The 21,202-nt window shown below is 40.6% G+C and overlaps 1 protein-coding gene across 1 annotated transcript; it reads left to right on the top strand.

The window, feature by feature from the left end:
• Positions 1 to 706: 706 nt before the first annotated feature.
• On the top strand, positions 707 to 21,045 carry LOC119724580 (GRIP and coiled-coil domain-containing protein 1-like; the record flags this gene model as incomplete). The annotated part of the gene is given in 17 exon segments (XM_038195692.1): positions 707 to 822; positions 4,857 to 4,968; positions 6,428 to 6,630; positions 7,477 to 7,638; positions 8,041 to 8,130; positions 8,836 to 8,964; positions 10,742 to 10,791; positions 11,961 to 12,102; positions 13,249 to 13,430; positions 14,489 to 14,688; positions 15,493 to 15,635; positions 16,853 to 16,969; positions 17,828 to 17,908; positions 18,852 to 18,991; positions 19,884 to 19,989; positions 20,150 to 20,352; positions 20,916 to 21,045. Coding segments are annotated over 16 exon segments (2,163 nt in total), but the record flags the coding sequence as incomplete, so codon positions are not given.
• Between the last annotated feature and the right edge of the window lie 157 nt (positions 21,046 to 21,202).

Raw genomic sequence — 21,202 nt, 5'->3', positions numbered from 1 at the left:
GACTAATGACTTTTACCTAGGGAAACAAAGAACACGAGTTAATCATTAACAAACCTGAACGATCAAGTCGCCGTCGACATTCTGTCAAGTATGTTACTCTTGTTTTGTTAAATAAAAAGTATATTTTAATGATTTTTTTCCTTCATAAAATTTGGTTTCCATTATTTAGCTCACATTAATGATGGTATGTGCCTTGAAAAGGAGGAGGCCCTTTTTATTTGATAGTTTTGGGTAGTTAATTATCTACTAGTTGATGACCACAAAATCTTCTTAAAGTGCTTTATATTGAACATTAGTAAAGCTATTAGAAGCATCTGAACATCTGAAACATCTTGGGAAAAAGTTATGCCTGAAATAAAAATAAAAAAACATTTTGATGCAGCCTCAAAAAAGCAAGCAGGTAAACTGGTAGTTTTTTCACTTGGCCTTTATTGTGTTGCATGATTTTGTTTCCATTTTTTTTCTTCATTTTTAAAAAATCCTATTTCAAAAACAAAATTCTCTTTAAAGACGCCAGTTTGAGTCAAAGGTCTGTAAACCGCAGTTTTGACTATTTGCAACTTTTTGCGATTTATTTTGTTTGGAGGCTCCTGTGGCTGTAAACAGCCCTTTAATCCTGCCCTTACCTCCCTCACTCTAGTTCATGTATTCCGTGGCCCCGCCCCCTGAAAAATTAAAGCGGCGCTGTTGTATCAATAGAGGGCGCCATTTCAAAACAGATGACGTGACACGTAAGTTCGCCCAACAAATCCGCTTTAGTAATCGAGAAAATTCTGCTTGTTTACCAGTTAGATATGGATAATGTGGATTGATTATTGAAGAGTAAGTCATTTAAATGTTCAGTGATCATTTTTAGATCACATTTGGTGTAGGTTATTATTGATAAACATGGAAATTCTTTCACCATCATGACCATGTTCACACTCACAGGTGTTTATGTTGTGCCCATTCTTGAAAATCACGCATTCTCGAGAATGGGCATGCACATTCTTGAGAATGTGCAACTGGATCCTTGCTCAATCTTGGCAAAAAATAACTCTTCCAGATTGAGCGCACATTCTCGAGAATGCGCGACAAGATAACGGTCTTGTCGATGCCGAGCACCGGCTGCGCTTGGCAAGTCTAGCTGAATCCTCGCTCACTGATTCTCAATAATTATACTGTTGCAACGCAAGGCGCTGAAAAGTAGAGTGGATATGATAAGTAAAGGCGTATTAATATGGGGGGGGGGACCGGGAAACTATAAGAGACATAATATTACTAGTGCAAAGAATTCTGATTTTTGGGATAATAAAAGCGGGGGGGGGGGGGGGACGTAAGAATGAAGAATGTGAAGAATGAGAATGAATACTGCGACATCCCATAGTGCTAATGCTATTTCCCATTTAAATTGCCACCAATTTATTGTTCACATCCCACCATAACGTCGCAGAGCTGGATTCTATCTAGTCAAAAGAGCAATTTTGGCAGCTTCTGGACATCGTTTTTTTTCGTGGCACGCATATGATACATGCAGGGACTTGTAACTTGTCTAGCCTAAACAAAGCACTTCCCAGACTAGTTCCCAGTCCTCCGTTATTACAAAACTTCCCATAGTGGGCAGAAAAAAGCAATAATAACAGGTTTAATTTGATTCAAATTATCGTAGTTATACGAGTACAGAAGCATAGCACATTTTCTTTCCTCTTTATATGAATTGTTTCCCTTTTAACCGCTATACAATTCATTTAACATAATTATGTCGTGCAATGTTTGTTAAGATTGGGCAAAATTCATAAATTGTGCACGTGATATTCCCACCCAATCTTAAGAATGAGCGCTCATTCTTAAGAACGCGTGCTCGTTCTTAAGAATGGGCGCTCATTCTTAAGAATGCGCGCCCATTCTCGAGAATGTGCATGCCCATTCTCGAGAATGCGTGATTTTCAAGAATGGGCACAACATTTACAAAATGTTGAGTTTTGTTGTCGATGTTGTGCCCATTCTTGAAAATCACGCATTCTCGAGAATGGGTATGCACATTCTTGAGAATGTGCAACTGGATCCTTGCTCAATCTTGGCAAAAAATTACTCTTCCAGATTGAGCGCACATTCTTGAGAATGCGCGACAAGATAACGGTCTTGTCGATGCCGAGCACCGGCTGCGCTTGGCAAGTCTAGCTGAATCCTCGTTCACTGATTCTTAATAATTATACTGTTGCAACGCAAGGCGCTGAAAAGTAGAGTGGATATGAAAAGTATACGCGTATTGGGGGAGGGGACCGGGGGAAAAAATAAGAATAAATAAGAAAGAATTCAGATTTTTGGGATAATAAAAGAGGGGGGGGGGGGACGTAAGAATGAAGAATGTGAAGAATGAGAATGAATACTGCGACATCCCATAGTGCTAATGCTATTTCCCATTCATAAATACCTCAGACAGTTTAGTCATTCCTATTGGTCGAGAGCCCGTCACGTGGCCGGTATTAAACGGATGATAAAGACATGGCTAGCTGGTCTTAAACACTTTTCCAGTGTCACAACAAAATGTGGACTCCTAAAAATCCAGTGCCTCTTAACGTTTCATTGGTTGAACGTTCACAATCCTCACGTAGGCATGCGCAACACTACAAGCGAGACAGAATTTTATAGTTCTAAATTCAAAACGCAATGCCCCAGGTGCGTTCTGCGTGACATCGCGCAGAACATGCTACGCGCGCGTCAATCTCCATAAAAGGGTTGTTTACATCTTACTCGCCAGCTGAAAACTCCATTATTTTGCTAGAGGGATGTTTCAAAAAGCATGAAGTGAACTTGTTGAACAAAATCGGGATTTTTTGAACGAATTATTTGATATTTTTTTACGGATAAGGTGTTTATGAATGGGAATAAATATGTGCTCGGTCGGTATTTATTACTCTGTTTAATACCGCTTAGAGTCTGGGTGCTGATAATTACCCTCGCCTCCGGCTCGGGTAATTATCAGCACCCAGACTCTAAGCGGTATTAAACGAGTGATAAAAACCTCCGGAGCACACATTTATTCCCTTATTTAAATTGCCACCAATTTATTGTTCACACCCCACCATAACGTCGCAGAGCTGGATTCTATCTAGTCAAAAGAGCAATTTTGGCAGCTTCTGGACATCGTTTTTTTTCGTGGCACGCATATGATACATACAGGGACTTGTACTTGTCTTGCCTAAACAAAGCACTTCCCAGACTAGTTCCCAGTCCTCCGTTATTACAAAACTTCCCATAAGTAGGCAGGAAAAAGCAATAATAACAGGTTTAATATGATTCAAATTATCGTAGTTATACGAGTACAGAAGCATAGAACATTTTCTTTCCTCTTTATATGAATTGTTTCCCTTTTAACCGCTATACAATTCATTTAACATAATTATGTCGTGCAATGTTTGTTAAGATTGGGCACAATTCATAAATTGTGCACGTGATATTCCCACCCAATCTTAAGAATGAGCGCTCATTCTTAAGAACGCGTGCTCGTTCTTAAGAATGGGCGCTCATTCTTAAGAATGCGCGCCCATTCTCGAGAATGCGTGATTTTCAAGAATGGGCACAACATCGACATTGTCAATGCAATGATGCCTACTGTTAATGTTACTTGTTAGTACTGGTTGCGACAGTTAAGTTCAGGATCATCGGTAGTTCCGACTTCCGTATCACGAGTCCTACTTAAAGGGAATATACAACATCAACAATTGATTTGGCTGTAATTGTCAGAAATGGATGGATTTGGGGGTTAGTACTTTAATATCAAATACTTTCACTGCAGGCGCGGTTCTAGAACCAGAATTTTTTCAGGGAGGTGTGCTGAAATGTTGACGGGTTATTTTTTCCAGAAACTTAGGCCTCCGGGGGGGGGGGGGGGCTCATGACATATTTTCAATTGGGAGCACCAATAAAATCCTAAAATCATTCACACTATATTAACTAATGCACCCTCGTCACGGCTATTTCTTCTTTTAGGGGGAGACCGTTCGCATGTACATCACAATACTTTTTGCTAATGCAATTTTTTTTTTACGTAATTTATTTTGGGGGGGCTAGAAATTTTTTGGGGGCCACTGCTGCTGGTACTGTCCGCGAGTTCCACTTAATAACCATTATTGCTTCGTCCTTCAGGTGGGACGTAAAGCCGTAGGTCCCATGCGTGGTGAAATGCACATAAAGAACCCAGTAACACTAATCGCTAAGAGCAGGTGTTTGCCCCGGTGTTTCTTGCAGTGCGTTTATCTTCAACCATATGAAGGCCGCACTTGCAAGGAAGAAGAAGTTGAGTCTGTGTGAACATATTTGGTTTTAACTTGAAGAGGAGGAATTTTACTATGAAATGATGTCACTCGGACACGGAAACCTCGAACATAGAGGGGTGTACAGCGATTTGTATAAAAAGTGATTTGGAACTGTCGCATTGGAAGTACTCAGACGTAGCCGTTTGATTATGGCCATGCGAGAGAACACAAAAAGTTGGTAAAATGATGGCCTTTTTTTTTATTGAAATATTTTGGCGTAATACTCGGCATGGAGGTTCTTTTACCCAATCATCCCACTTTTTTCACCCAAAATTAGGACTTAAAAATTGTTCCTTTTGGTGAAATTTGTCCCATAAAGTCCTTATTTGCCACCTTTAAAGCCCAGTCTGAGTAACTTGGACCCTGCTTATCGCCTTTTCTAACATTTGGACATGGTCTGGCTGCCATCGCTTGACACAAATGAAAATTTTTAACATTTGTCCAAACGACCCAACAAAAACATCAGGATTTCACCCTCAAACCGGCCACAGAATTACTAGATGTATACGCCACCTGAGGTGCAGGCTTATTCAGTTGTTTTGTCGCCCTTTGCTTTAGTTATATGATCATTGATCAAGTCTCCCAATGGATCGTGGAACCCGCAAAGATCTCCTGGAGACAATCGAGAAACAGAAAGATCAGCTCAGCAGATACGAGAGTCGATTAAGAGGTAAGATTCATCATTCAGTAAATCAATCAATAGATCAGGTATTGATTATTCAGATTTTTCATTGATCAATACGCAGATTTGAAATAACTTGAGAACAAAATTGAAGTATTTGTTCGGAGACAGAAAATCAAATAAAGTTGATCAATCTTTCAATCGTCACTTTTTTGCCTGCATAATTTTGGTTAAACCCACCTCATCTTTGCAATTCAGATTTTGCCTAAAACATTCCATGGGAATTGGCATGGATAACACTTCAAATCCTTACACAATTCTTTTGTGTTGTAATTGTTATAAAGCTCTAGTCTGGACAAGCAGCTTTATAACAATTACAACACAAAAGAATTGTGTAAGGATTTGAAGTGTTATATCCCAGTGACTGACAAGGGGGGGGGGGGGGGGGGCGATTCAGGTACGCTTCACTGCTCTCCACAGTGCTGCTTTTTGTGCAGTGACTCTCTGTGTGACATGGTTACTTTAACACTTTATACAATGCATCCCTTCACTTGAAACTGACTTGCATGGTTGTAAAGGGTTTTACGTATTGTCTGCATATTGACTTCCAGTGTTGTAGTCGATTACTCTTTTCTGAGTACCAAGGACTGCCGAGTAATTAGGTTGTCGAGTATGAGGACGAGTACCTGTACCTCTGAGGACAAGAACGGGTCTCCGAGTACGAGTACTTGTACTTCCGAGTACGAGTATGAGTACGAGTACTTGTACCTCCGAGGACAAGAACGGGTCTCCGAGTATGAGTACTTGTACTTCCGAGTACGAGTATGAGTACCAGTACTTGTACCTCCGAGGACAAGAACGGGTCTCCGAGTATGAGTACTTGTACTTCCGAGTACGAGTATGAGTACGAGTACTTGTATTTCCGAATACGGCCATACGGCAAATGGTTCATTGTGCATAATTGGCCCAGGCCCAGTCAGACTGATATACAGACCCACTCACAACTAGCTGTTTTGTGTTTGTCCGGACATGCACAGAGAAAAATCGTGAAACTTCGATTTCTCCACAATTCAATCAACCATTTCAACTGATAAAATAAGGCCGTGGTAAGTCAAGCTGTACCATTTTTCCCCCCGAGTACTGCTATTCGAGTACGAGTACTTTGATGGTCGATTACAATTTCGACATGTCGAGGAGGAGTGCTTTGCTGCCCGAGTACGAGTACCGTATATTCGAGTACGAGTACTTTGACATTCGAGTACGAATACGAGTACTACTAAAAAAGTACTCGAGTAGTAAGTACTCGAGTACGAGTACCCAGTACGAGTACTACAACACTGTTGACTTCCCACTAGGAGGGTTACAAAGTCATTTTTAATAAGCAAATTTAGATTTTCTACTGTGCTTACTATTAAAGCAAATGCACTCAGCAGCAGCGTGAAATTAACTAGAATATTGCACGTTTTTGAAACGATGTTCCAATGAGGTATCTCATTGTTCATTACAGATGTCGTCCAAGCTTACAAAAACCTAAGCAAAGAAAAGGAGGCTTTGGAAGCCAGCGTGCAAGCCCTGAGTGCCACATCCCCACAGAAACCGGTCAGCACACCCCAGAGCGCTAAGCCCCAGGGGCAGAGGAGTGACAGAGAGGGGGATGCGAGAAAAGACGAAGATAATGAATCGGTCGACTCTCAAAGCACAAGAGATGAGGTGAGATTTCTTTTTAAGAAGTTGAAAAGTTAAAGTCTGTTGTGGTCAGGAAGTATCTCTTCCGGAACCGTACATGGTACCATGTGGCCTATTCAGTGAAGAGTATTGCACATGTGCCTAAGGTTGCAGGGTTCGACCGTAACGTTTTTTTCACTAGCCAGCCGGGCTACTGAAACAGACTCTCAACTAGCCCGCGGACATTTTCACTAGCCGCATGTTTTTCTTTTATAGAGTGTCTCATAAACAACATTGTGCGCACATGTAAAACGTGAGGCAATCTTGTCAGTGTTTTTAATAAACAGATCTAATAATTCAACCCTAAACAGTTAATAAAATTAGACACAAATTGATACAGGTTTGCTTTCTGAATTTAATGATTCACTTTTTCCTGTCCTTTCATCTTTGCCAACGCCCAATAATTTTTTGACTCGCCAGCCGGGCTACTTAAGGAATAGTTTGACTAGCCCACCGCTGTTTTGACTAGCATTTGGCTAGCGGGCTACCACTAAAGTCAAACCCTGCATATGGGTTATTCTGTAAATTCAGGGTCCAAAGTGTGACATTTTTCCTGTCCCTGTTACCTTACTTTGAAATTTACCATTCAAGTATCATTATGAATGACTTAAAATGATTTTTTATTTGTTGAGTAGGTAGTTTGCTATTCATAATCACTCTTGGAGGATGACTGCATTAAGGAGTGCAGCAAAATTGTAAAATCACAGATGTCAGATGTAACAGGGACAGGGAAAACTTTCTTTTATTTTCAAATATTCGTTGCTCAGAATTCTGAATTAGGTTTATTTAATCATATATTTCAATAGCTGATTATCGTTATTTATGTTTCAGAGTAAAGAAGCTTCAGACACGGAGTCCACTGAGAAAGAGGAAAATGTGAACTTCCACCAGCTCAAGGAGCAACTGAGCACGCTCACTACTGCCCTAGCAACCGTGACCGCGCAGAAATCCAAGATGGAGGCTAGCTTCCAAGCCGACAAAAAGAAAATCAGGGTAGGACCAAATAAAAGGCCAGATTTCATTTCTGAGCAATAGTAAGGCTTTACTTTTATTACTTTGTTTTTGCTGTTTTTATGGTAACCCAGTTGCTATGGTGATATGTGATTTTCTGCATTAGTGTACACTGGCAAATAAAATTAACAAAATTCAATGTAATTGATCTGCCTCCACTGTATAGTAAAATCATCATCATCATCATCGTCGATCGACTACAACTTGCGTTTGCTTCGGGCAAGATGACAGACACGCCACATGTTCCCTTCCACCATCAGTGTCTTGAGTTCATCAGTAGTAAAATATCTCTCCCTTATTGTCATCAGTTCTTGAAAATAAATTGAGATTTGTCAATTTTTTCCCTGTTTAAATATATTTCTGAACAACCTTTATGTCTTGCAGCAAGAGTTTGAGGAATCGCTGAGGCAGCATCAGGAAGGCAAAGAGCAGTTTGAGGAGGCCAAGACCACGCTACAGGAGCAACTGACTGAAGTAATATGATCTGTCTGTTTGTCCCACTGTTGTGCTGTTTTTCTTTTTTTGTTTAACTGTTTGTAAAGTTGGTTAGACTCTCTGCCTATCTGGCTGTTTACCAGTTCTCATTGTGACTAAGTCAAGATAAAAAATGCCAGTCACTTGGTCGTATGTTTGTTTTCTGTTTGTCCTTCCATCTCAATGACTGTCTGTCTGTCTTGTGTCCTCCAACATTTAGACAAATATAAATTTGAAACTCACAATTTCAGCAGTATATTGTCAAAATTAAACTTGCTTCCCTCCTGAAATACCTAAACAATTTTTTCAAAAGAATCAGCAGGTTTTTGAAAAATACAATTCCCTTGATTATCAAAAAGTGGTTATGGACTTGGTTGCAGGAGAAGTCCAAGAAAAGGTCCCCTTTTTGTCCCATACGTAACACCATGTTTTATTTATTACATAATCATCACAAAGATTAATAGCATGAAAAAATCCTGTGGGTATTCTCCTTGCAGATGCCCAACAGTAGAATAAAAAACCGAAAATCCGTGAATATCTTAGAGGGTTGATTTTTCGTTACGTATGGGACATAGCGCGAGTTCTTGGACTTAATACCCACCAACATAACAGGAGAAGATGGTTTGGTGAATTTCAATTTTGTTTTGCCATGGAGACAGACTGTCTTCAGATGTTGTCAGATTTTTTAAATTTTTGTTTTTACAGGCGCGGAACAAATCGAGACTGCAACAGCAAGAACGTGAGCAAGAGCAGATAGATCACGCTGTCATGATCAGAGAGCTACAGACGCTACTGGCGCAGGAACGAAACGACAAAGAACGACTAGAGAACAAGGTGACACTGAAGTCATATCTAGAATAACAGTGACAATCAAAGCAATACAAATTCAACCCTAACTCCCTAGGCCTTTTTGCTAGGATGTAGCCTCAATCCTGCAAAATCCTCCAATTGGCCTCGTGGAAAAATAGCATATAGCCTCAATCCTGCAAATTCCTCCGTTATTTCTTGAATATGGTCCATGGAGGGGTGACCACTGCCTGCATCCTGCAAAATCCTCCGGGTATGACTGTCAATAGGCTGAGGCAGAGGCAGTGACATCCTGGAGCAGTACGGAGGTTGTCAAGTATAATCAAGGGCTAAATTTATGCACGGCTGAGCATAAACAACACAAGGTCCGGCCCAAGACCTTGACACAGTGCGTACTCCGAAATTAGCAACGCACTTTGGCCATGTAACCTCAATCCTGCAAATTCCTCCAATTTGCAAAAAGGATTTTGGAGGATTCAGGGCGGTTAGGGTTAAAGATTCTCCTTACCTTTATAACACCTCACCCACAGATTCTGTATGTTGATTGGCCCAGAGCGAGTCACGTGGCATTCACTATTTTTGCTATCTTGCTGTGCGCGGCCAAAAGTACTATACATATTGCAACCAAAGTACTTTACCCGTAGCAACCTGCAGAGCGCTCTGCGTAAGAATCGGTACTGTGTGCAAACAGTACGGGTGTGCGTGTTGCGCATATTGTTCCCAAGCACTAGCGCAACAGAGCTGGGTTCAAACGTTTCGTGAAAGGGTAGTTTGGAAAAGTGCAAGTAAATTTTCAGCTAATTTCATATTCACATTGAAATACACTTTTATTGTATTTAGATTAAATTAATCAGTTATCGCTTAAAATCAAGCAGAATCTGTGGGAGAGGTGTTGTTAAACAAATATTGACTGCTTTGTCAATATTTATATTGTAAAACTAGCCTCCCTCGGTGATCCATGGAGCATTCTATTTTCCCTCGGCTCACCTCGGGACAAATAGAATGCTTCATGGATCACCTCGGGAGGCTAGTTTTACTACACCACTCGAAGCAGTCAATATTAGTATTTTATTCTCCCAGATCCATTCAAAAGCCACCAGGAGTTTTTGGTAGATACCAGCCACTCATTCTTAACATGTGGCTTCATTTGCTTTGAATGCTGAATTGAAACAAAAACATTGAAACTGGACAAATGGAGAACAGTTTAACATCTTATCTGGGTCGCTTCATCAGCTCCGAATGGATGGCGGGAAAGGACCGATGCTTGAAGAGGTGTTGCAGTCATCCCTTCTATTGTTTTGTTGATCACTGGAGTGTAGCGTAGTGAAGCTCAGCGATTTACAACATGATCTACTCAACCTTTCGTCGATCTGCACCCCGGCCATCAGGACAATTCCTTAACATGGCAACAACAGTAGGTGCAATCAAATAGCCCCTACACCACGCTCCGTTGAACAACAGAACAATAGAAGGGACGATAGCAAGTCCTCTTCAGGCACTTGTCCTTTCCCGCCGCCCATTTTGAGGTGAGGAAGCGACCAAGACATGTCATGAAACTGTTCTCTATCCATTATTAGTTCGAGTCCAGTTGTCTTGTTTCAATATTTTTTTGAATTTACATCACCCAAATGTCTAAATGTTTATTTGAATGTGGAAATACAGAGAATGTGCCGTTTGTTTTCCTGCATTACGGTGGAAGTTCAAAGTGAGGGAATGAGTATGGTTCCCAACAAAATGCCCTCGGGGTATGGATCATATTAATGAATTGAATCATTGATTACAAGTTGTTTCATTTTGTTAACAGCTTGGGGATTTGGAGGACGGTCTCGCCATCGCAAAATCACAACCTGATAAGTAAGTACCTAGAATACAATACAAGCTTGAACAAAAACATTCACACAATTTCGACCTCCGCAAACCCCCCCCCCCCCCACCCCTCCCTCCCTCCCACCCCTACCCCTATGTTATGTGACTTTGGCGTGATCCATGTACCCAGGGATCTTGCCCCAAGTCATGATGCTAGCAACATTAGCAATGCTTCAAACCTAGCAAACGGGGAGCACACAGTGAGGATGTGGCATTTACTTGTAAAATTATAGTATCAAATGTTGAAATATTGAGCAAGTCCTACCGTCAACAGGGAGAATGGTTTTTAAGTTAACTCTTTTGCATGGGCACTAGTCAATGTGTATACATACCATGCATACAGGGTGAGTCAAAAAAAGCAGAACCCAAACCCCCAAAATTATATTTCATATTTAAAAAAAAAAATGTAGCACCAAACATAATAATGACTTGAAAGTCAATTTCATCAGCTACTTTTAGATGGAAAAATTACTGAAATTGCTCAATCCATTTTAAATAATATCACCGTTTAAACACAATGACCATAAAACGTCTTTCCTCCAAAAATGCGATTTTAAGAATTGTCGTCAATATTGTCTTCAAACATCACCAGCGATAAAACCTCAGTTTAAAAGTTGAACATATTAGACAAAGTCCTTTTGAAGGCCCGTCTTTTAAAAAAAGTGGATTTTATAAATCATATTGTTTGCCTTACCAGGGTTGTTAAAAAAATATTGTGTACTACAGTTGTTGACAGTTGTTAAAATAAGTATTCTGTGTCATTTTCTTCGTTGTTCCAAACAGTCAGAACACACAACAAACTGCTTTTTCTTTGCATTTAAATGGTGATATTCTTTGAACGAATTGAGCAATGTCAGTAATTTTTTTTTATCTAAAAGTAGCTCATGAAATTGGCTTTCCAGTCATTATTATGTTTTGTGCTACATATTTGTGTAAATATGAAATATATTTGTTGGGGTTTGTGTTCCGCTTTATTTGACTCACCCTGACAAACCCATGGTGTTTTCACAAAATTATGAACCCACAGTGAAAATGGTGCTGATGATCTCTCAATGATTTTTCACATTTTTGTGCCGATAGTGAAGGTACACATGGAACCCATCGTTAGTATTGTTGATACTGTGAACAATTTAACATTGATCTCTTGTTATTCTCAGGTCCGCTGCATATGAGGAACACGTAAGGAACTTGAACCGCGATCTGGAAGCCGTCCGGAGTCAGCTGAGGGCAGCAGAGCAGAAGGCGTCGCGACCATCGCCGCTATTAGTGCAACTACAGAAGGAAATGGCTGAAATGAAGGTGGGCAATTAAAAAACAACTTCTTATAAATCCTCTAGTCTTCTGCACTTCACAACCCTTCAAGTTTTGCAAAACCACTTTTGCTTATAGAGTTAGCACCCACACTTCAAATTCCTTTGAGGTCATCTTCTTTGGAGTATGGATAACACCTCACATCCCCGCGCAATTCTTTTGTGTGTTTAAGCAACAATCAGGGAAAACTCCTGGAATTTGAAAGTGACCCAGAAGAAAAAGGTTTTTGTTAACTTCCCAGCATCCTCCTTAACCACTTCGGGACGGGTTTATTTTTGCCGAAAACTTTGATTTTCAAAAAAGGCAAAATATAGCAGCCAACTTCTGATATACAGCCAAACGCCACAAATACTGATTCGCAAGAGTGATTTCAACAGTATTTGTACAATGTTTCTTGGCGAAACCTCATATGTTTCAATAATCTGAGGTGTGCACTGGAGCATAAATTGTCGAACAATAGGCCGTGCACAGCGGCCTTTTTCAATGTCAACACAAGGTCCGCCTCCATAGACTTCTCGGACTTTGTGTGTGTACAAAACAAATTGGGGATTTAGTTAGCGAGTTTAGACGTCATTCGGAGGCGAGTTGAGGCACGCTTACCTGTAACCCGTCAGCCGTGCCTGTGTATAAAAACAGCAGGATAGTGTTAACACGTCATCCGACACGAACTGGTTAAAGTGAAAATGTTTCTCATGGAATTTTGGAAATTTCTCGGGGAAATGTCAGGGAAAACTCAGGGAATTTTTGTTTTCATAAAGTGTTGGGAACCGTGATACCATAACTGGTACCTCAATCAATATTATTATTATTAATTTTTATTTCTGGTAATAAAACCAGAGATTCCTCAAAAGCGCCCTAGGCACTGTAGCTCGCAAGCCTGAAGAAACGTGTAGAGAGAAGACAACAAGAAGATATTACACTTCTAGTGGTGGGAGGAAAACCCCAGAGTGATATTCTAGGGGAAACCAAATCAGGCAGGGACTGAAAACCCAATCCACATGTTGGCCCAGGTGGGATTCGAACCCGGGTCACAGCGGTGGAAGGCAGGAAAGTATCGCTACGCCAACTTGACTCCCCGTAAGATAATATCTTACAAGATCTTATCGTTGTATTGCAATCTCCTCTCACATCCAGGCACAGCACAGGATACAGGTGGAAGCAGAGCAACAGAAAGCCAAGGAATCCAAAGAAGTCTTGAGACAGTTACGTGAGGCAGAGGAAGAGAGAGTCGCGACACTGGAGAGTAAACTAGCCGAGTTATCTGAGGTGGTTGGAAACTATGACAGGGTTAAACAACAAGATCAACAAGCTATACAGTAAGTTAACTAGTTATAGTTATAGAAAATGAACTAGTTATGCAGGGTTTAAAGAGAGAGTTGCGATGCTGAAGAGTTAATTAGCCAGGTTATCTGAGGTGGTTGGAAATTGTGACAAGGTTTAAGAAGCAACAAGATCAACAGGCTATGCTATAAGTTAACTAGTCATAGTTAGAGAAAATGAAACTAGTTGTACAGGGTTTAAAGAGAGAGTAGCAATGCTAGAGTGTAAACTCAGTAGCTGGGTTACCTGAGGTGGCTGGATTAAGCAACAAGATCAACAGGTTATACAGTGAGTTAACTAGTAATAGTTAAAGAAAATTTGCTAGTTATATAGGGTTGAGAGAGAGTAGCAATTATGGAGAGTTAACTAGCCGAGTTATCTGAGGTGGTTGTAAACTAAGACAGGGTTAAACAGCAAGATCAACAGGTTGTACAGTGAGTTAACTAGTTATAGTTAGAGAAAACAAACTAGTTTACGCAGAGTTTAAAGAGAGAGTTGCGATGCTGAAGAGTTAACTAGCTGAGTTATCTGAGGTGGTTGGAATATATGACAGGGTTAAGCAACAAGATCAACAGGTTTTACTATAAGTTAACTAGTTATAATTAGAGAAAATAAACTGGTTATGCAGAGTTTAAAGAAAGAGTAGCAATGCTGGACAGTAACTAGCTGAGTTATCTGAAGTGGTTGGGAACTATGACAGGGTTAAGCAAGAAGATGAACAGGCTATACAGTAAGTTAACTAGTTATAGTTAGAGAAAATTAACTAGTTTGGAAGTTAATATATTTAAGTAAGTTTACTGGTAAAAGTTACAAGAAATAACCAAATCATCATTTCATCAAAGCTTTTATGTTTGTTTCAATATTCCCGGCCACTTCATAAGTTTGAATGAAGTAAATGTTACTACGAGAAAGTTCAATAACTTTTTTGCTGTAATGAAAAAAAAGTCAAAAGAAATATTGTTTTCCCACAAAAATCTGATTACTAAAACAAATGTGATTTTAGAGCGAAATTACCATTTCATTTTGTCCCTCTAATTTGTTGTTTTGCTCTTAGGAGACTAAAAGAACGCATCACGCAACTGGATCTGGAGAACACCGCCCTCGCTCAGGCCATCAACAAATCCCAAACCAACCAATCAGAGGAGATTGTGAATCCTGACGCGACCGTGTCGGAACTGACTGAGAAGATCACGACGCTGAAAGGACTGCTGAAACTGGCCAATCAAAAATCAGAGAAACCGGTCGATATCGATGGTAAGCTGAAATATGACCCACACTAATTGATTTTTTTGTAGGTTTAAAACTTTTTGAAATTAAACTTGAGAAAACCTCAATAAAAGTCACAAGTGCAACTTTGTAGTGAATTAATTGTACAAAGTTTAAAAGGAAGTTTTATTCTCTAAAACATGTTTTTTCCCCACATACAATTGTTTTGAAGTACAAATTTTCATAGATTAATCATATTAACTTTCTGTGATGTATCATAATGCTATTTATAACGTCCATAGAATCCATTACTTCTCAGAATTAATAACTTTTTAAATTTTTTTTGGAGTCAACCCATCTTGAAAATTGTTGGGCATGGCATGGAATCAACACTCAAGAACTAGAATGGACTACTACTTAGACTTGTTTTTTGGGGGGAGTTTGGCCTAGTGGTTAGGGTTCGTGACTCATGATCAGAGGTCAAGCTGCTGGCCATACGTTGTGTCCGTGGGCAAGCCACTTCACCCCCACTTGCCTCTCTCCACCCAGGAGTATAAATGGGTACCGGCATTAGCTGGGGAGTAACCTGCGATGGACTAGCATCCCATCCAGGGGGAATAGAAATATTCTCAGTCGTTTAATGTCACTGAAACCGGAGATAAACACCGGCCTGATGAGCCATATTAGCTTGTGACAGACTTTACTTCTAAACTTGTTTCCATTAAAAAAAGAGGGGAAATCACGAATCCAATTCTGACTTGAGAACCATATCTACTGGATTCTAGAATAGTCACCTAAACCTAACACCTCATCTTTGACTTCTTCATCTCATCTTTGTTTTCCATCTTGAAGACATTTGTAATATTGAAGACCACACAAGTCTTGAAATCCATCCAGACCATCGAAGCTGCCAACAAGAACTGAAACAACTCAAAGATGAGTTTGAGAGATACAAGCTGAGGGCTCAGGGCGTGCTCAAGAACAAATCAGTCAAGGTCAGTTGCTTGTTGGTCTGCGTGTCTGCTTGTCTGTCTGTGAGTTTGAGAGATACAAGCTGAGGGCCCAGGGCGTGCTCAAGAACAAATCAGTCAAGGTCAGTTGCTTGTTGGTCTGTGTGTCTGCTTGTCTGTCTGTGAGTTTGAGAGATACAAGCTGAGGGCCCAGGGCGTACTCAAGAACAAGTCAGTCAAGGTCAGTTGCTTGTTGGTCTGTGTGTCTGCTTGTCTGTCTGTGAGTTTGAGAGATACAAGCTGAGGGCCCAGGGCGTACTCAAGAACAAATCAGTCAAGGTCAGTTGCTTGTTGGTCTGTGTGTCTGCTTGTCTGTCTGTGAGTTTGAGAGATACAAGCTGAGGGCCCAGGGCGTGCTTAAGAACAAATCAGTCAAGGTCAGTTACTTGTTGGTCTGTGTGTCTGCTTGTCTGTCTGTGAGTTTGAGAGATACAAGCTGAGGGCCCAGAGCGTGCTCAAGAACAAATCAGTCAAGGTCAGTTGCTTGTTGGTCTGTGTGTCTGCTTGTCTGTCTGTGAGTTTGAGAGATACTAGCTGAGGGCCCAGGTTGTGCTCAAGAACAAATCAGTCAAGGTCAGTTGCTTGTTGGTCTGTGTGTTGGCCTGTTTGTCTTAACCCTAACCACACTGCCACTGAAGACAACATGAAGCACTTGTCAAAATGACAAGTCTGCCCAGTGTAGCAAGATCCATCAGGTAAAAAACTTGAGGCCAAACTGCCTCAGAGTCTGTGGTCACCAACTGCTGTAGGATACAACTGTGGCACAAAAATGGGAAGAAAATGAGGCACAAACAAATCTACATACAGAAAGACAGAGTGACTGACAGACATGCAACTGACCCTGTAAAGACACAAACTCGGTCTTACATTTTGACAGTAACCCTAACCCTATAAGACGTAGCACAGTGCATCAGGTGTACAAGTCTGTGGGACCTTGCTGCATTGAGCCATCAACACCAGGGCATAAACGGCCAATTCTGAGACAATGAGAGCTAGTCCCACTGAACAATGCCACAGAGGCTAGAACTGCTACGCCAACCTGACTCAACATGTTGTCTTGTAATTGACTTGTGGTTGATTTGTGAATGGCATCGTGTGATTAACTTTTAAACTCGGAAATTGAAGTTCTTCACATTTGTTTTTGTCTCCGTCTCAATACTAACAAACTAAAAAAGCAGATATATTTTTCTCTTCTTTTCCAGGACACTTCAAGTAACAAGGAGATTGAGGCCTTACAGACTCAAATCACCGAGATGAGAGATCGCATCTCTGTCTTAAGACAACAACTAGATGACGAGGAAGCTAGCCACAAACAAACGGTAAGACACAATTCTATTTATTTATTCACTAGTCGATTAAAAAACAAGAAATTGAAAGTTGTTGCAAACTGCTTACCAACTCATGTGACATTAAATATACAAATTATACAAATATAAGGGCCCAACGCTTCGAGCGTGCATGTTTATATGTTGTATGTGATATAATGTTTATTATAACACACCTCTTGCTGGTTATTTATCCTGGTTGGCTGAAACACGGTCACGTGTGGTTCACTAATATAGGCTAGTGACCTAGACGTGCGTCAAGACACCGCCCGCGCATAATTTCTGGAGTGTAGTGACTGATCGGGCACTATACTCAAAATGTTTGACTGGTTACAAGCGCCCTCTGTTTCAAAGTCCATGTATTGTGTTTAATTGCTTATTGTTGAATTGCTTGTCAGTTAAATGAGACTTAAAGGTTTGCATGGTGGACATTGTGGACATGATCAATGAATGGGAGGTTTGCGGTAACACCATGTGAACGATATCTCTTAGTGAGTTGTGTGGTTCTGAGAAAAACCAGTTGGTTTAACTCCGAGGGACTTATGAGTTCATTGATGAATTAAAACAGTGCAATTATAAGACCCTGACGTTTTCTTATTTTATATTTTGGACAGAGGTGTGTTATAAAACACATATGGACTGGCATAATTTGATCACTAGTGCACGTCTCATTTCTGGATTTCTCAGTCAAAAGTACACAACTTATGTTTTGCTAGAAAAAGGGCAATTTAGAAAAGGAATCTATTTTTCGGGATTAAACTTGAAAATAACATGGGAAACGCATCTTTAAAACAAAGTAATTTTTCAATAAAGCTTTTGAGCATGGTTTTATTATTTGTCATCTCAACTCAGGTCACCAACTACGAGGATAAAATCTTCAAACTGAAGGAGCAACATCGCGCAGCCTTAAGCCAGGCCGAATCTGAATACAAGGTAAAATGCCACGAGGCCATAATTGATATATCAATAGCAGTATAACCGTTTATGCAAGTTAAATTGTGCCACAGCCACATTTTTTTCATAGTAAAATCAACTTAGAACCAAAAAAAATCAATTTGTACCTGTAAGGACAGAGATGGTTACTGTTGTTGGGAACCAATAACAGACGCACCATCGCCAGGCGTATGTGCGTCTTGTGCCATATTTCCAAGTTGCGTCCATTGACTGACTGGGTATGGTGGCTTGTTAGGTAAATGCAGTGTAATATTACACACCTCTACAGACAGTAACAACCTCGTTAACTCTTTCAGTGCCCGCGAAATTTGAAAAGTTTAACCCTAAAGTGCCCTACTTCGAGCGTTTTTTTTTAATTGTTCAAAGTTCTGTGAAAAAAAAAAGTAACTAAGTTTTACTCACTAAATTTGTTGTTGTTGGTCTCTGATATATCCTTGGTACATTGGAAAGTCAATAGTAGTCACGTACATAGTGATGCACCCTGAAACACTGTCCTGCACACAGGGGAATTCCGCACTTTTTGCAGAAAATACGAGTGTCAGTGCTGCGCCCTCTCGCAAGAACTCGAATGAAACAAACAAATACAGGTCGTACCTGAATGAAAATGATATTATTAGAAAGAGCGAGAGCGCCCCCTTGTGATAACATGCTTACTCTACCTCGTACATGTACGAGGTTTGGCGATTTTAAGTACGAACATTACCTCGTACATGTAGGAGGTTGGCAATTTCGAACTAACAAATATAGCTCGTACATGTACGACTTTGGCACTGAAAGAGTTAAAGTGAAAATATTACTGGAAAGTTTTGACATTCCTCAGGGAAATATCAGGGAAAACTCTGCTTTCATAAAGTGCTGGAAACCCTGTATGCATTATCATTATAAGATAACCAGTGTGAATTGTTCTGGTTGGACTTTGCAGCAACGTGCATCGGACATGGAACAGCAGATCCACAGGCAGCGAGACCGCACCATGGCGCTGCTCGCTGAAAAAGCTCAAGAGATTGACATCCTGAGACAACAACTCAATCATCGATACGGCGGACCTGCTAACATGCAAGGGTAAGAACAATAACTCCCATTATCTCCATATTTTGTTGCCCTAAAAGCATGTAGGATCATTTGCATTTATTCCAAAAGTAACCTGAATTATTATCAAAAATCTTACTTGGATTAAAGCTCGTACTGGTACTAAACACCCCGTGATATTATTCCGTCTGGCTTGCTGTCTTTTAGATGAAATCAAGAAATGTAGGTGATTTCCAACGATCAGTCAATTAGGCCAAAATAAAAAGTTTCTGGTATGGAGCTTGCCCCAAAAGTGGTGTGGCGACGCGGCTTTAAAAAAAAAAAAATTTTAACTTTGTTCCTTCAAATGTCGGCTGATGACTGTAAATGGTGCCCGACTAAATTTAGTGGAAAATGTATTGGAGCCCAGAGAGGCCACATAAAGCTTATCCTCGATCATAACCCAATCTAAAAACACGTTAAAATTGTGCAGCAGCAGGATTCCAGTCAAACCAGTGAGTTTGGCGGTTTTGAGACATCATCTTACATTGAAAAAAAAGCTTTTTAATTTTGCCGACGCGCATGGCTACGGCGATGCGCGCGCATACCAGAAACCGGAGACTTTATTTGGGGCCTTAAATACTGAGTGCTATGGATTAAATGGTGTTTCGTGATCAAAAGCTTGTGCATGGTTTTTTACTGTTTTCTTGAAAAGTGTAATAACTGAGCTGAAACTTCAACAGGTTAGGCTTTGAACGTTCTTTGGATTTTGAGTGGTGTTATTATTGGACACAAACAAAATGCATGAAAAGCAAATGATCCTGCATGCCTTTCAGAAGTCATTTTATCAAATATCCATCCAATTTAACTCACACAGGTCAAAGGTCATCTCTAATTAGACTAGAGGTCATAACTAATTAGAATATTCTTTGGTGTATTTTCCTAGTGATTACAGTCTTACCAGACAGTCTTCAGGTGATGTTTTCTTAGACGGCGATGAACGACCTAAATCTGAGGCGGATGAAACAGTATCACAACTCCAAGTATCCATGGTAACTTATATTTTCCCAAATACACTTTCATTGAACTTCTAAGAAAGTTGCTTGAAACCAATTTATGTGTTAATTAGGCATGAATAGCGGAGAACCAGTCCGAACCAGTACACACCACATGATGTTTTTGGTTGGTAACCCGTTTTCCTCTCCTCGTTAGGTCCAGAGCAGTAACCCTTCCTTGCTCCACTTTGCCGATGAGCGAGCGCGTCGCGAGGTGGAGCTCACCGCCGTCAAGAAACAGAAGCAGCAGCTAGAGGGCGCCCTTCGCCAGCTGCAGGAGAAGCACGCCATGGCCGCGCAGATGCACGAAGAGGAGTTGGATCAGTTGAGGGAGGAGGCCGAGAGGTGGAAGAGAAACAGGTCAGGGGTCACATCAAGTGGTCAGGGGTCACATCAAGAGGTCAGGGGTCACATCAAGAGGTCAGGGGTCCCATCAAGAGGTCAGGGGTCACATCAAGAGGTCAGGGGTCACATCAAGAAGTCATGGTCAAATCAAGAAGTCAGGGGTCAGATCAAGAGGTCAGGGGTCAAATCAAGAGGTCAGGGGTCAAATCAGTAGGTCAAATTAAGGGGGTCAGGTGTCAAATTAAGAGTTCAGGGCCAAATAATATGACCCAGCTAACCGTATGCACAAATTCCTTGCTTACGGCTAGCATATCTCAGCTTATGCGCATGTCGTAATTAAGGATTCTGTGCTTACAGGGTTAGCGCAGACTTATTTTGCTAGCCCTGTTGGCATGGTTAGCAGAGAATGGTGATCGTAAGCGCGGAATTATATGGTTGGCAGAGCTGTAAAATTTCAAGGTCAAAGGTCAGACTGAAAAGCAGTTAATTTCTCCTGTGCTGTCATCAGCTTCTTCTTTGTGCATGTTTTTTACAAGAACATTTTTTTAGCCAATTAATACAATTGTTTCTCTCCAAAGGTCGCGGGAAGGAACCAATTTGGAGTACTTGAAGAACGTTGTGCTGTGTTACTTCCAGACTGAGAGCCATTCTAAAAGACGACAGATGTTCAGTGCCATAGCAACCATACTGCAGTTCACCAGAAGAGAGGTATGTCAAAAAAAGAAAAGAGAAAAAAAGGATTTATTAAAAAAAAATTCAAATTGTCAATTAAAGGGAAAATACAACATTTGCAAACATAAAAAAACAAAACTACCAAATCATTTTGAAATACCTTGCTGGACTGTTAGTGAATGACAGTGTAAAG

Source organism: Patiria miniata, unplaced genomic scaffold (genome assembly GCF_015706575.1).
Source record: "Patiria miniata isolate m_02_andy unplaced genomic scaffold, ASM1570657v1 HiC_scaffold_1, whole genome shotgun sequence".
Lineage (NCBI taxonomy): Eukaryota > Metazoa > Echinodermata > Asteroidea > Valvatida > Asterinidae > Patiria > Patiria miniata.
The sequence above is the reverse complement of the archived record's forward strand: the minus strand, read 5'-3'. Positions and strand labels throughout refer to the sequence as shown.